Here is a 12523-nt window from a genome sequence, read left to right on the forward strand (position 1 = left end):
CAACAGAACTGCCAGATCCAGAGAGTGACAACGGCGATTCTCACATCACACTGAAGGAATTGGAACAAAAGTGGAACAATTTGGCTTTGGGAACTTTGAGTGAAAATCATCTTCATTCGCAGACACCGTCTCATAATTGATTGGAATTCCAACAATCTTCATTTTCTTGATTTACATTCACCATGGAATTTCCTGAATTGGGAACTAATTGTGCTGTAGAGGACTGCAAACAAAATGATTTTTTACCGTTCACTTGCACCCACTGTTCTGTCATCTTCTGTAAAAATCATTTCCAAGCATTTGCTCACAACTGTCCTAAATGCGTAGACAAATATGTCGAAAGTACCGAGAGCAATTTAAAGAATTTCAATTGCTCTCAGGAATCCTGCAACGAGAGCTCACCCGTTGAAATTCCCTGCGTCAAATGTAAAAAACACTTTTGTGTTTCGCATCGTTACCACGGATGTTTGGAAATGAGCCAAGAGGAAAAAATGAGCAAATTGAAAAAATGGCAAAGACCCAAGGCAGAATTCGCTATTGCAAAAACCGCTGTGGATGAACAAGTTAAGGAAGCCTTGAAAAAGTCGAAAAACGTAGCAATGGCTAACAAGGTATTAGAAAACAGAACGAATTTTAATCATATTTGTTTCGATTCCCTTTTTTAAATTTCATCAATTTTGTCTACCTTTTTAACATTCGATTTATTTTTTTTACGTACAGGTACAATTGATGAAATTAAAAGGCAAAGCAACGGGTGCAAAAACTATTCCTACAGCAGACAGAAGATATTTCCACGTTCACCCACCAAAAAAGAACTGTCCGAAGACTGAGTCGCGGGCAATATTCGTGAGCGTGGATTGGACGATTGGTAAAGTAACGGACACTTTTTCCAAAGCTTTCAACGTTTTCAACGCTAACAATATTGGAAATTCGGAGAAACTCCGATTATTTCATCATACGACAGGGAAAATCATTGCCGAAAAAATGGACACTCCGTTGCTAGAACTTCTCAACAACGAATCATTAATCGACGGTCAGAGCGTCATTTTAGAATATTCCAATGAGAATGAAATTGATCCTAGTTCATACAAATGAAATAAAAATAATAAAACAAAAATTTATTTTTTTTGCAATAAATGTTATTGAGTAGAAATAGTTGTCATGCATTTTTTAGTTTTCCGTTTTGTCTGTGACTTTAATTGTGTGCAAATCAGTTGAAAAACAACTTCAATGGATTACGTAAAAAATAAAAACAAGATTTGTTGTGCGTTTGGGATTAAGTCGAAAGCCAGAGCCATCATTTTATTTCTACACATTCTGAAGAATACATGAAACAGGTATATCTCGTTCTAGTGTCTACACATAATGTTCTCGCAAATTAACGATCGTTATTGGTATCAACTAATGTGTTTCTGTTTTTCATTTATTACTTTACGCTTTCGATTAATTTTGCAATACTTTGCTTCATTAACGAGTCAAAAAAATCGACCGCGATGCTTCCGATACATCGCTAACGTTACGTATCTCTTCTCGTTACAAAATATAAGTACACGCATATTATAAAAGTACAACATTCATTTGACTGTTTATGAGGTTGACAAAATGATTAATCTCGTAATTAAGGATTTTATCCGTCGTTACATGAAAACTAGCGCAGTATAATAACAATCCTTTTTATTTGTATTTTTGTATATGTATTCCGCCCTCTTAGTAAAGAAGGAACGCAAGTCTAATCAATCCTGCGATTTCGATAAAACAACTAAAGTTTTTATTTCTTTTTTCTTTCTACTTTAACTATTATTCTAACACAATACAGTCTATTGTTTACGTTGATAATTGATTCGTCGCGTAACTCGCGTAAGGAATGGCTGATAAACGCAGACTTATATGGAAGGAAAATATTTATATGTGATTGTGAGTACTACTAAAAGTAATTGAAAAATAAAAATGGTGGCAATTCGTCTCCGGCTGTACACCATCGTACGTGACAACGAAGATTCCTTGTAATTCACGTTATCGAATAATTCGTAATGGATTTGTGAAAATTGACTTCAATCATTTTCAATTTAACAAGACTATTTTTCATTCTGTTTTATGGAACAATACAAATTTCGTAGTTTCCATTTCCAGTTAGTCATTTTATATTCGGAACAAAAACTCAGTTTTCGTTTTTTTTTTGTTTTCTCTTGTTTTTCGTAAATCGCGCACACATATTTGCATGTGAAGAGAACAAAAATTCTTTTTAATACGTATAAGTACGGCGGTCGCGAAGTCTTAGTTTCTTTAAATCACAAGTACAAAAAAATGTTCGAAATAAAAATTGAAATGCATCATAGGAACACGAAGACATTTAGAATATCGATAATAATTGTTCACTGTGACGGGTTACACTGATAATTTGTTATTCGTTTCGTTTCTTTTTTCTTTTTTTTTTCTCTCGTTTCTGTACGCTCTAAACATCATTTTTCGTTATTTCTTTTTAACTACTTCTTTTCACTTTTTCCTCAGATGAATTTGCACAATGTCTTCTCCATCCACACATGATTAGACTGTTGTTTCTCGAAATATCTTCACCGAGGCATCGGCGTGTTTAATGTGGATGTAACGAGTTATTGTGGCCGTGCCGTTGTTGCAGAATTCCTCGTTCTTCTCCAAACTCGATGGCTCTGAATTCTCTGACTTTGATGATTCTTTCACAATGTGATTCAACTCCAACGGTTCTGTGTCGAAAATTCTCTCTTCAGAATTACGATGCCATCACATTAGTTTTAAAAAATCATTTTTCATTTATTTTCACCCATTTCCATTCAACAAAAGCTGATCGCATCATTTTTTCATACAAGTTCGAGACTTTTCCAGCTGAGATATGTACTTTCAATTACTCTTTAATCGCATGTGGAAATGCACTGTTCTCATTGCATTATTGCAGCAATTTTTTTATTCGACATCTATTATTATTGTATGGCAAAAGATAAATCGAGAATGAACTGAAAATCTTCGAAGCCTTTAAATCTGTAAATCTTAAGATTGTGAATCAGGAAGCATTGCATACGAAAAAAAATGTGCACAAAGATTGCTACAATAATGAAATAGGTAGAAAAAAAAATTGGATTTCCAAACACACATAACGAGATCAGCAAACGTTGAACATACATCTGACAAATATAAACGATCAATCAGGCCAAATCCAATGCTCACATTGACATAAAAAAAAGAAACCATCATTATCGCTCAATTCCAATAAAAAAAATATGGGATAAAAATCGAAAAGAAAAAACGTACGATAAAACCATAAATCAGACAACATCGAAAATCAGTGTACAAACCAAAGATATAATATTGTTAGTGATTGAGGGATATTTCGCAGTGCGTTGGCTTAGTGTGCAGCAACTCTGTTTTTCGTAATGTCGAGGATAAAAAAAAAGATAACAATTTTATTCAAATATCATGGAAATGTGCTTTTTCACTCAAAAAGAAAACAACAGAATAAATCATGAGGGTGCCAATTTCGTGATTGCAAATGAGAATGTACAAAGTCGTAGAGAATAAAAAATAAATATAGCATTCGATTGACACAACATTGTTTTTACAATGATTTCACTACTGTGCAAAAGTCCACTTACACGAGACAAACATACGGTATAAAAACAAGAAATTAAACAAACATCGAGTAGTGAGTGTGCGCTAAATAACTTCCGAATAAATTGCCCGATAGATCATGGCTACGGATTATAATCTAATGACGAGGTAGTTCGTTGGACGAGCAGAGTTGAGCACGATCCGAATAGTGAATAAGAACTGTTCTACATTGTCATTCCTCATTATCAAAAAATCGAAGGAAAAATCCATTCGCATATTTTGACTCGATAAATTACCCTCTTTTTTTGTTAAATTTTTATTCAAATCATTCTCATCACTGTTGCGAGATAATTATCTTTTGATTTTTTTGTTCTATGTGAGAAAGACGCGTCGATTTTTCACATGAAATATATTATTATAATTGCATTTTTTGCCGAAATGCTCGTCTCCGAATTATACGAACAAGTACAAGCATCTCTACGTTACGTCATTTAAATAATAAATTTACTACATTCGTATCTAGACACGCACATATACATGTATTTAAAAATATACATTATATAAATATGTTTATGTAAATATATAATTTAACATTCAACACGAACCCTAGCTTTGGCAGTTTTATCCGTAGTCGCATTGAATATTACGACTGAAATCGATCTCCGTGAGAATTCATAACAACGAAGATCTTTACGTATTCTCTTCCAATAAATTAATCCCAAGTTCAATATAACGTTCACACAACGACGTGAATTTATTTGTCTATAATAGTAGGAATACGATGAACTAGAACATTGGGGGAGAAAAAAAGAATTCCGTTACGAGATACTGTGATGAGAGTCTATGACGATTTTTCGTTTACACGACGTTCGTCGTCAGTTGTAATAAATAATAATTAACGTTGATGTATAAGTGTAAATAAACGAAAGCAAGATCCCCTGGAACTCATCGTTGATTTTTCAAACCGTTTTCATAACCGTCAAAGGGTACGTTTGGAAATCTTGGATCTTTCGTAAATTCTGTGAAAAATTGAACTTTCATAAGGCACTGATAAAACAGCCAATAACATTTTGATTTATTGAAACTTTGATAATATTATGAGGAATCAAAATGTGCATTTAAATTTTTTTTCCACCGTACACTGCTGAATTGCAGCCGTTAAAAAATATCACTATGACATGCCCTTTGGGGTCTTCGAAGTAACGCACCGAATCGTGAAAAGAATTTAAGTGTTCGAAGGTGCCCGGGCGTTTTGGAATTTATTTCGTATTACGTATCAGCGTACGAGGATCCGACGCGAGAACTGCGTTGTAAAAGTCTCTTTACCGATGTGGAGCAATAAATAAATAAACTAATAGGGAAAAACGGTGTTACGATAAGCTCGTCGATTAATTTTCAAGAAATAACGCAACAGCATCTGGTGCATTTCCTTCCATTCTTAGCGACAATGTCGCGTTTGTATTTTCTCGTGACCCTGTAAGCTTTGAGCCTGAAACTTTCTTTTTCCGGGTTCGTAGTCTTATCCTGACTGGGTAAAGTGTCGTTATTCGTAGGGTCATTTGTCAAAAGAACTTGTTGTTTGGTGTCGGGACGAGCGGGTTCGATTTCATCTGCATTGACACGAATATCGCGTTGACTTTTGTCCCTGGGAGAATTCGTAGGCGTAACAAAAGCGTTCGTGTCTTTGTCAGTTTCCAAAAGTCTCGTTTCCTCTCGTAAAACTATTGGCTCAATGGGAACTTGAGGAACATCTAAAGGGTTATCCCAATCGCGAGATTCAAGATCTTCGAGGGGTGTGGTAGAGCCGGCTTCGTTCGAGGACCGTCCGAAAGATCCGCCTCTGGAGAAACCATCGTCACCGACGTCGAGTCCGCTGTCTTGTGCTCTCGAGGAGACGCGAACTTTGTCGTCTCTTTTTTCAAGCTCATTATGAGCGTCGTCCGAAGTATCGAGACTCGAGCCTTCGCCGCTGGTCACCTCGTTGACTCTTGAACTCGAGCCGTCTCGGCTGAGAGTCATGAGTCGACGGTCCTCTTGGAGGTGCACCGAACTTTCGTTCGACTCGAAATTACTAGGATTAATAATAGCTATTCTAGGTATAACAATGTCACCGTGATATTTCAATTCAGCTGGATCGGCTTGACTCGAATCCGAGGAGGATTTGGGTTGAGAATGAGCGAAAGAACGATAGCCCTGACGGGCTTTGTCGCGTATCCAGGATTCGGTTAAGAGGTGAGATCTTTGCCAGGAAACGTCACTGTTACATCTCGTTTTTCTTCCTCCCCATTCGCATTTATCCTCGTCAGAATAACTCGAATGACAGTTGAATGATTTCGATTGCGTATCTTCGGTGTCCGCCGCTTCTCCAGCCTCATCCTCGCTCTTCTCCTTTCTCGCTATAAGCTCCAATTTTGACTTTAGAAGCGTCGGTGAAACTGCAGCGTCGATACGTTTTAATTGCCTCGTTCTCAGCTCCGTCGCAGTTAAAGTTTCGCTGGTTTTCGTCCTCGTCGTTGTTATCGGCTCCCCTGTATTCTCTAAACCTACGATATCCTCCTGGATATCTCCGTATCCCGAGGTCATTATTGCATTAGGACTCGGACTGTCCATGCTATCGGGCGTGTAAGGATCATGCTGAATGGGTGCTGCGTGCAAAAGCTTCGGCGAACGATCGACGGAGCGATAACGTGCGTTCGCGTAACTACGGCAATCAGGCAACATTGGTAACAACTCTGCGTAATTATCCGGCACTCGAAAGCAATATTTTGATGATTCTTGTAAGCTGCAGCAATTTATCATACCTGCATCCGAGGCAAGCATAACCCTCAAGTAGACTGGCTGGAAACAAAAGGGGAAAAACAAAACGGACGAAGCCTCATGTAAATATTATTCTCGTGCTTTTTTTCATTTCATTGGATTTTTTTTGCTCCAATGATTAATACTCGGAGACGGAGCCAACTGGGTAAGTGTTTGCGAGTGATTGTTTGAGTGTGTGCGTGTTTTTTTCCATTTGTCATCTTTATCACATCTAGATGCGTGAATACCAGAGTTTTCTAAACAGTTTACTTCTAATGCGTTAATTAGCACTTTTCGTATCATTGAATTTTCAAAATAACCATTCCAAAATTCTCCGTTTTCTCTGAATACATTTTTTAGCTTTTCCAAAAAATTTGAAGACATCGCTCCACAATAATCTCTGCTGATCAACTCATTCCATGCTCCAGAATCGAAACTCTTTACTTCGATCATGTAATCCTGTTGCATCAACACATTTTTCATTTTTTTCATTATTGTTTTTGACAAATGAGCGGAAAAAGAAAGTGTATCACGTTCATAAAATAACGAATAGAGAATGTCTCGAAAGACGGTTTGGTGCTTTTTTCCGTAATTTCTTCATTCAATTAGTTTCGAAATGTGCTCATTTCCAGTCTAATGATATTCTACAGGGGAATAAGAAAATGAAGAAAATAGCGTCGTACTTTCGTGATGGGATTCCCCACTCGCGATACGATCATTCTCAGGTTATTATAGAGCTCGTATATGGCACATATAGCGAGGCGATGAATGGGACGTGTAATCGTGTACACCTTTTTGCACACATAAACGAAAAGTCGCGTGGAGATAAAGAAAGTATTTCGAAAGAAAAAGAACGAAGGTGAAAAGAAGGTAGACGGTTGTGGAGTTCCGCAAAGCCGAATGAATTATCGTTCCGAGGGGGAAAAGGGAGACAACGATATTTACGTCGAGCAGGACCCAACGAGAATAATTCATAAACAAAGGCGTGTCGATATGATGAAAAATCGTAACAACGAAGATCATTAATTTGGAGTTAAAATAGAAAAAAATATATATAAACAGAAATCAGGGAAATTGAAGTGAGTCGAAATAATTACAAGAAAATGTGGAGAAAGTAATAATGATAAAAAGAATGGAGAAAAATCATGAAAATCAAGACAAAAAACAGACAGAGAAGTTCGTAGATATAGGTACCTTTGAGTGCTTAGAGATTCATTCGAAACTCCAGAAAAACAGGCTGCACCATAATCATCAAAAGAATGAATCATCAGAATCAAGAAGTGTGTCAGTATAATGTACCCAGTATTAACAGAAAAAATGAAAAAGAAACGAACAGCCACGAGTTACTCGTGAGTAGTTAATTCGTTTGTGGCTATACGAGGCCGTACCTTATGATCACCCATGCAAGTTGTTGGACCGATTATCCCGTACTCCACCGCTTCCGAGGATGATACCTGAAACAATTAACGCTCAAGTTGAAAAAAAAAATATTTTCCATTTTGGAAAAGGGAGAATTGATTGTGAGACCTTGAAAAATAAGGATTTTTTTCAAGGATTTATTACGAATCAAGTTAAAGTTTGTATGAATAATCAAATATGGCAACTATGTTTTTCCCGATTATAAGTTTGTGAATAATTTCCAAGTTTTCACTCACGTTCTGGACTAGTGTTTTTGCTGTGGGGCTCAGCAGAATTCTATCGCACCAAGCAGGTACTCTCGTTTGCATATAGCTCACTCCTTGATTAACGTCTTCCTCGAAAGGATAACTCGGCACGAAATTGATTGGGAATTCGATTAACCTGCCCTCAAAGTCCTCGAGTTCTCGATCGTATTCGCGAAGCTTGAAAAACAAAAATCTCAGATAACGCCGTTGTTCAGTGCTGAACAAGCCAGAAATTTGGGACTCATAATTTTGTTTGTTTGTTACCAATACGCACGATGAAAACTCACCCATTTACCGCTGTTCTCAGCGAATACTTGACGGTGCGCATGGTGCGAAAATTCTTTCTTGCCTAAAGTAAGTATTAGATTTTCGTCCGTATTCCGAAACTGTAATTTAGAAATATTACCCTTACTCGACAGCCTGCTTTCGTGAGTATCTTCTGTAAGTTTCTGCAAGCACAGAGTAAAGGTCACAATAGTTGTAATAAATTCGTAGAAGGAAATAAATCAGTGAGAAAAGTGAATGGGGTTCTAAGCAAACAAGTGAATGGAACTGAAGAAGACTCGATACGAAAAATAAATTAGATTTTGGCTCAAATATGATTTAGGTAATTAAGAAAAATTAGCCCAGTTTTGTATGTTAAATTATTCACTTAATTAAAAGAATTCAGTGTAGAAATTCTGGCGAAGAAGACAGTCGTAAATAATCTACCGAGTCATTTACTTGTTTATAATCATTTGGAAATAGCTATATTCATTGAGAAACTGAAGGTTCCTTTTTTTGGAACAATTGAAGAACGAAAAACAGTACCTTTATAACACCGGATGTGTCTGTACGAAAATTAAAATCTCCGAAGAGAAAATACGGGACGTTTGCATACTGATCATTGTGAAACCTGTCTAAGGTATGCTCCAAAGCTCTTCTACGTGTTTTACCGTACACAGATGGAAACTGAAAAAGCAAAAAGCTCGGATTAAGTTAATATTACGAATGAATTATCGAATTATTATGATGAAAAATTCCAAACGATGTAAAAAAAACGAATTTGCTAATATCTAAACTAAGTGTTCGAATACTAAAATTTTCTGTCGAATATTCGAAATATTTTTGAACTTTTTTTTTCGAGAAATGGCCATTCGCCCACTCACCGTTTCCATTGCGACAAAGTTACTAGCGTCATGAAACAAATGTATATTTATGAGATCGAAAACAGTTCCACTGATGCTCCATCGCGTGCGCAAAAAACCCTTTCTCGACCATTTGCACTCAGGAAAAAAATCTTGTGGAAATTTGGACTTTTCCTTGGTCGAGACCTCCTCTATGTTTCCCGAATGTACCTCCTTTCCGGTAACCGGTACGAAAGAACATTCTGCAAAAAAAAGGCACGAGTGAAAACTAAATTGAAATAAAAATTACATTCATTCAATCTTTAGATTTTTCGGTAAGAGTTTTTCGCATTGAAGCTCGACGACGTCAAATAAGAAAACTTTTTAAGGTTCTTTTTCTTTCATATTTTGAAGTTCATTGGAATGAGTATTCATCTTCTTTATATTCAACAGCCAACGTACGAACCTTTGAAGTCCCAAAGCAATACGTCCTTCAATGACTCGTGAACGAAATAAAAATTGCCGAGAGCCTAAAAACCAACGGACCCAGTGACATATTTTGTGATTAAGAAGAATGATATTATTGGCTGCGAAAAACTCGTGGACACAAACCGTAAAGTGCTCTGCAGAGGAAAAATCTTCATCGAGATAAACTCGTACTTTGTCGAAAAGCCTGAGTTCTTCAGAAGACATGAGTAGCCTAAAAACAAAATATAGAGTATACGGTCGGTAATTATCTATAATAACTCTTTTACTTTAAAAAAAGTCCAACGATATTGTCATAGTCTTTCGTGTGAAAAGATAAAAAACGACATTGATTTTTCATGATGGAACGTTCTTTAAAGACCCTTCCAGAGACGCATTATAATATAAGTCGAGGTGACCCTTTTGACGAGGCTCAGGCGAGCGTGTGAGCGGGTCATTATCTATTTTTACAACCGCTATCGCTCGGGCGTTAAATCATTCTATTCAACATTTTTTTTTCCCAGTAAATATCGGCTCTCGGGTAAATCAATGAATATTATGAACGTTTTTCATCAAGTGATTGTGGGGAAAATTAACGAATCGTCGGAAACGTGAATTTTTATCCAATTTGTTTGGAAATGTAGTAAGCTCTATTAGAAGCCTCTGAAAGAAGCTTCTCAACTGTGAACACGTGCGAAAGGATTAAATTTTCATTAAAAAACTGAAGTCCTTGTCTTTCCTAATTCCTCATTGATTTCTTTCTCAAAAAAGCTGCTATTAACAATTTGCAGAGAGAAGTTTTTTAAATTCAATGTTCTAAAAATCAGTAACGAATGGAAGAGGCCCACTTCCAGTGTACATTTGTTATGTATTACGAACGAATGCACAGATCTTGGTTTTTTCATTTAGTTAGTCAACTTACCTAACAAAATCCTCAACGTGCCTCATACTTTGCTCGTAATTCTTTCCGCCTACCTCCTGGCAGTGTAAAGCTATAAATTTAGGGTCTAGACGCGATATAGTCTGAAAGAATAAGAAGAGATAACACAAAATTGTATCTTAGTACAGTCCAGGTTTATAAATCTTTCAAATAAAGTTCATTTGTTTTGGTTAATCATTTGCCAAAATCATTTATACTTACAGATAAAAATTCTTCGGTCCATATTTTCAGCATAACGCCAGGCTGTGAATGTAAAAAAAAGAGATGAGACGAGAAAAAAAGATTCATTGCATTAATGAGGAAAAATTTTCTATCGTTTCATACATGAACACTTTAAATCTGTTCAAAAATTTACTTTTTCAAAAATTAACTTTAATAAGATGTTGTTATTATTATTATTACTGGGATTCATAAAAATACTGATTCTATGAATAGTTTTAAAATGTTTCGTTTGTTAGTGAAAAAGTTTCAGCAGTGAACAATCATGTCTAGAAGACAATAAACAAAAATTAAATCAAATGACAGTGTCAATAAATTTTATTTATTTGACAAAAAAGAGGCGTTCAATTGTGTTACTCTTTTAATTTCATAGAGATAAGACTCGTAATTATCAGGGAAAAATACTAAAAAAACATATATTTTCAAATAAAAATACGTAAACAAACACAAGAACATAGATCAAATAACACAGACAAGAGAGTTGAAAAAAAGCGTTAATATTGTTCAAAACACAGTCGATAAACGAAGGAAAAAAAAATAATATCGGTGCGACAGTTGACGTGTGTGACGGTCAAATGACAGACGATGTCAAAAAGTACGATGAAGCTTACATCTTCGAAAATACTGCCAACGTTGGCGGTAATGAGTAGAACCGGAATACCACCCGACATTTTGGCACTTGATTCAATTTCCCTTGGATTAAAACGCTTTTTAAGTCGTTTTTATTGACAGTTACAGTTGACGTTCTTTACGTGCTGATTTTTTTTTGACAAGTGATGTTTTACGAAAGATCCAATGTTCCTTTGGAATCGCATTGAAGTTGTGTTATTCTCACGAACGAAAATGTTGAAAACAGGAGAGAGAAAAACCAAAAAATATTCACTAAGCCACTAACCACCACCGTCACTATTACACACCGTTTTTTTCTGCTTTAACACGGTCTTCTATCTCTTTCCCACTACCCCGCTCTCACTCTTACTCTCGACCGTAACTCATTGCCCAAACGAAAAAAATGACAAAAAACAAACAAGATGTAGGACAACAATGGAATAATAATTGGAGTGATTTTCGGTGCTCGTTTAAGAGTAAACCGCGAACTTTTCAACCCCCGTTGCGTGCAATTGCCACGATCTCGCACCTCAGCACCTCGCTCTCATCTGCTTCTACACCGCCGTACACGCGCATCATTAATAATCGAATAACGCGAGTCGTTGAGCCACGACAGAGCGAGTGTGTCGTCGTGTGATAAAAATATAATATCTTTGCAACATCGTGCTCTGGCGTGTGCGACAACACTACTCACTCTCAACCTACAAATACACGTATATATATATTATGTATATCTTTCTATACGCATACATCGTCATATATACGTATACATACACGCTATTTACGTTTTTTATCCCTCAATATATCGGAGGAAAACCACGCCTACTTTTGGCTCGTACTCGTACGTCAATAGGCAATGCCGTATCGCAATCTCGTATTTAAAGGTACCCGTCGTAGTAGGAGTTGTCAAATTATTAGTCAAGTAGTCGACTATTTTCCATCTAATATTATACAAAACTTTTATTGTGACAGAGACTGAGATTCATTGACAGAATCTGTTATTATTGTTAAGTCGTAGAACATTTTGCTTACTAAATGACACTTTATGGAGTATGAAATATTTTTTAACCCGTTTTATACGTAACTTCATTTGACGAGTCCCGTAGCTACGATCGGCTTCAAAATATAATTATATTACAGGGATT

General features: G+C 36.3%; 2 protein-coding genes across 8 annotated transcripts; one reads left to right on the forward strand and one right to left on the reverse strand.

Annotated features, from left to right (window-relative positions):
- Positions 1-31: 31 nt before the first annotated feature.
- LOC122406663 (AN1-type zinc finger protein 1-like) lies at positions 32-1287 on the forward strand. Its single transcript, XM_043412250.1, has 2 exons — positions 32-611; positions 721-1287. Exons 1-2 carry the CDS (start codon positions 183-185, stop codon positions 1093-1095), a joined length of 804 nt encoding a protein of 267 aa, XP_043268185.1. The 5' UTR covers positions 32-182; the 3' UTR covers positions 1096-1287.
- 5PtaseI (inositol polyphosphate-5-phosphatase A) lies at positions 1270-12074 on the reverse strand. Of its 7 annotated transcripts, none has more exons than XM_043412230.1 (13): positions 11381-12072; positions 10752-10793; positions 10533-10633; positions 9758-9845; positions 9612-9675; positions 9188-9408; positions 8850-8990; positions 8327-8488; positions 8031-8216; positions 7764-7829; positions 7570-7612; positions 6381-6417; positions 2617-2720 (listed from the first exon to the last, which is right to left on the reverse strand). In XM_043412230.1, exons 1-11 carry the CDS (start codon positions 11438-11440, stop codon positions 7580-7582), a joined length of 1164 nt encoding a protein of 387 aa, XP_043268165.1. In that variant the 5' UTR covers positions 11441-12072; the 3' UTR covers positions 2617-2720; positions 6381-6417; positions 7570-7579. The 7 variants fall into 7 exon arrangements, with proteins under 7 accessions (XP_043268163.1, XP_043268161.1, XP_043268168.1 ...); XM_043412232.1 differs by lacking the exon at positions 2617-2720 and adding an exon at positions 6263-6280; XM_043412228.1 differs by lacking the exon at positions 7570-7612 and having other exon boundaries at positions 1270-2720; positions 8327-8425; positions 11381-12071.
- Between the last annotated feature and the right edge of the window lie 449 nt (positions 12075-12523).

Source organism: Venturia canescens, chromosome 2 (assembly GCF_019457755.1).
Source record: "Venturia canescens isolate UGA chromosome 2, ASM1945775v1, whole genome shotgun sequence".
NCBI lineage: Eukaryota > Metazoa > Arthropoda > Insecta > Hymenoptera > Ichneumonidae > Venturia > Venturia canescens.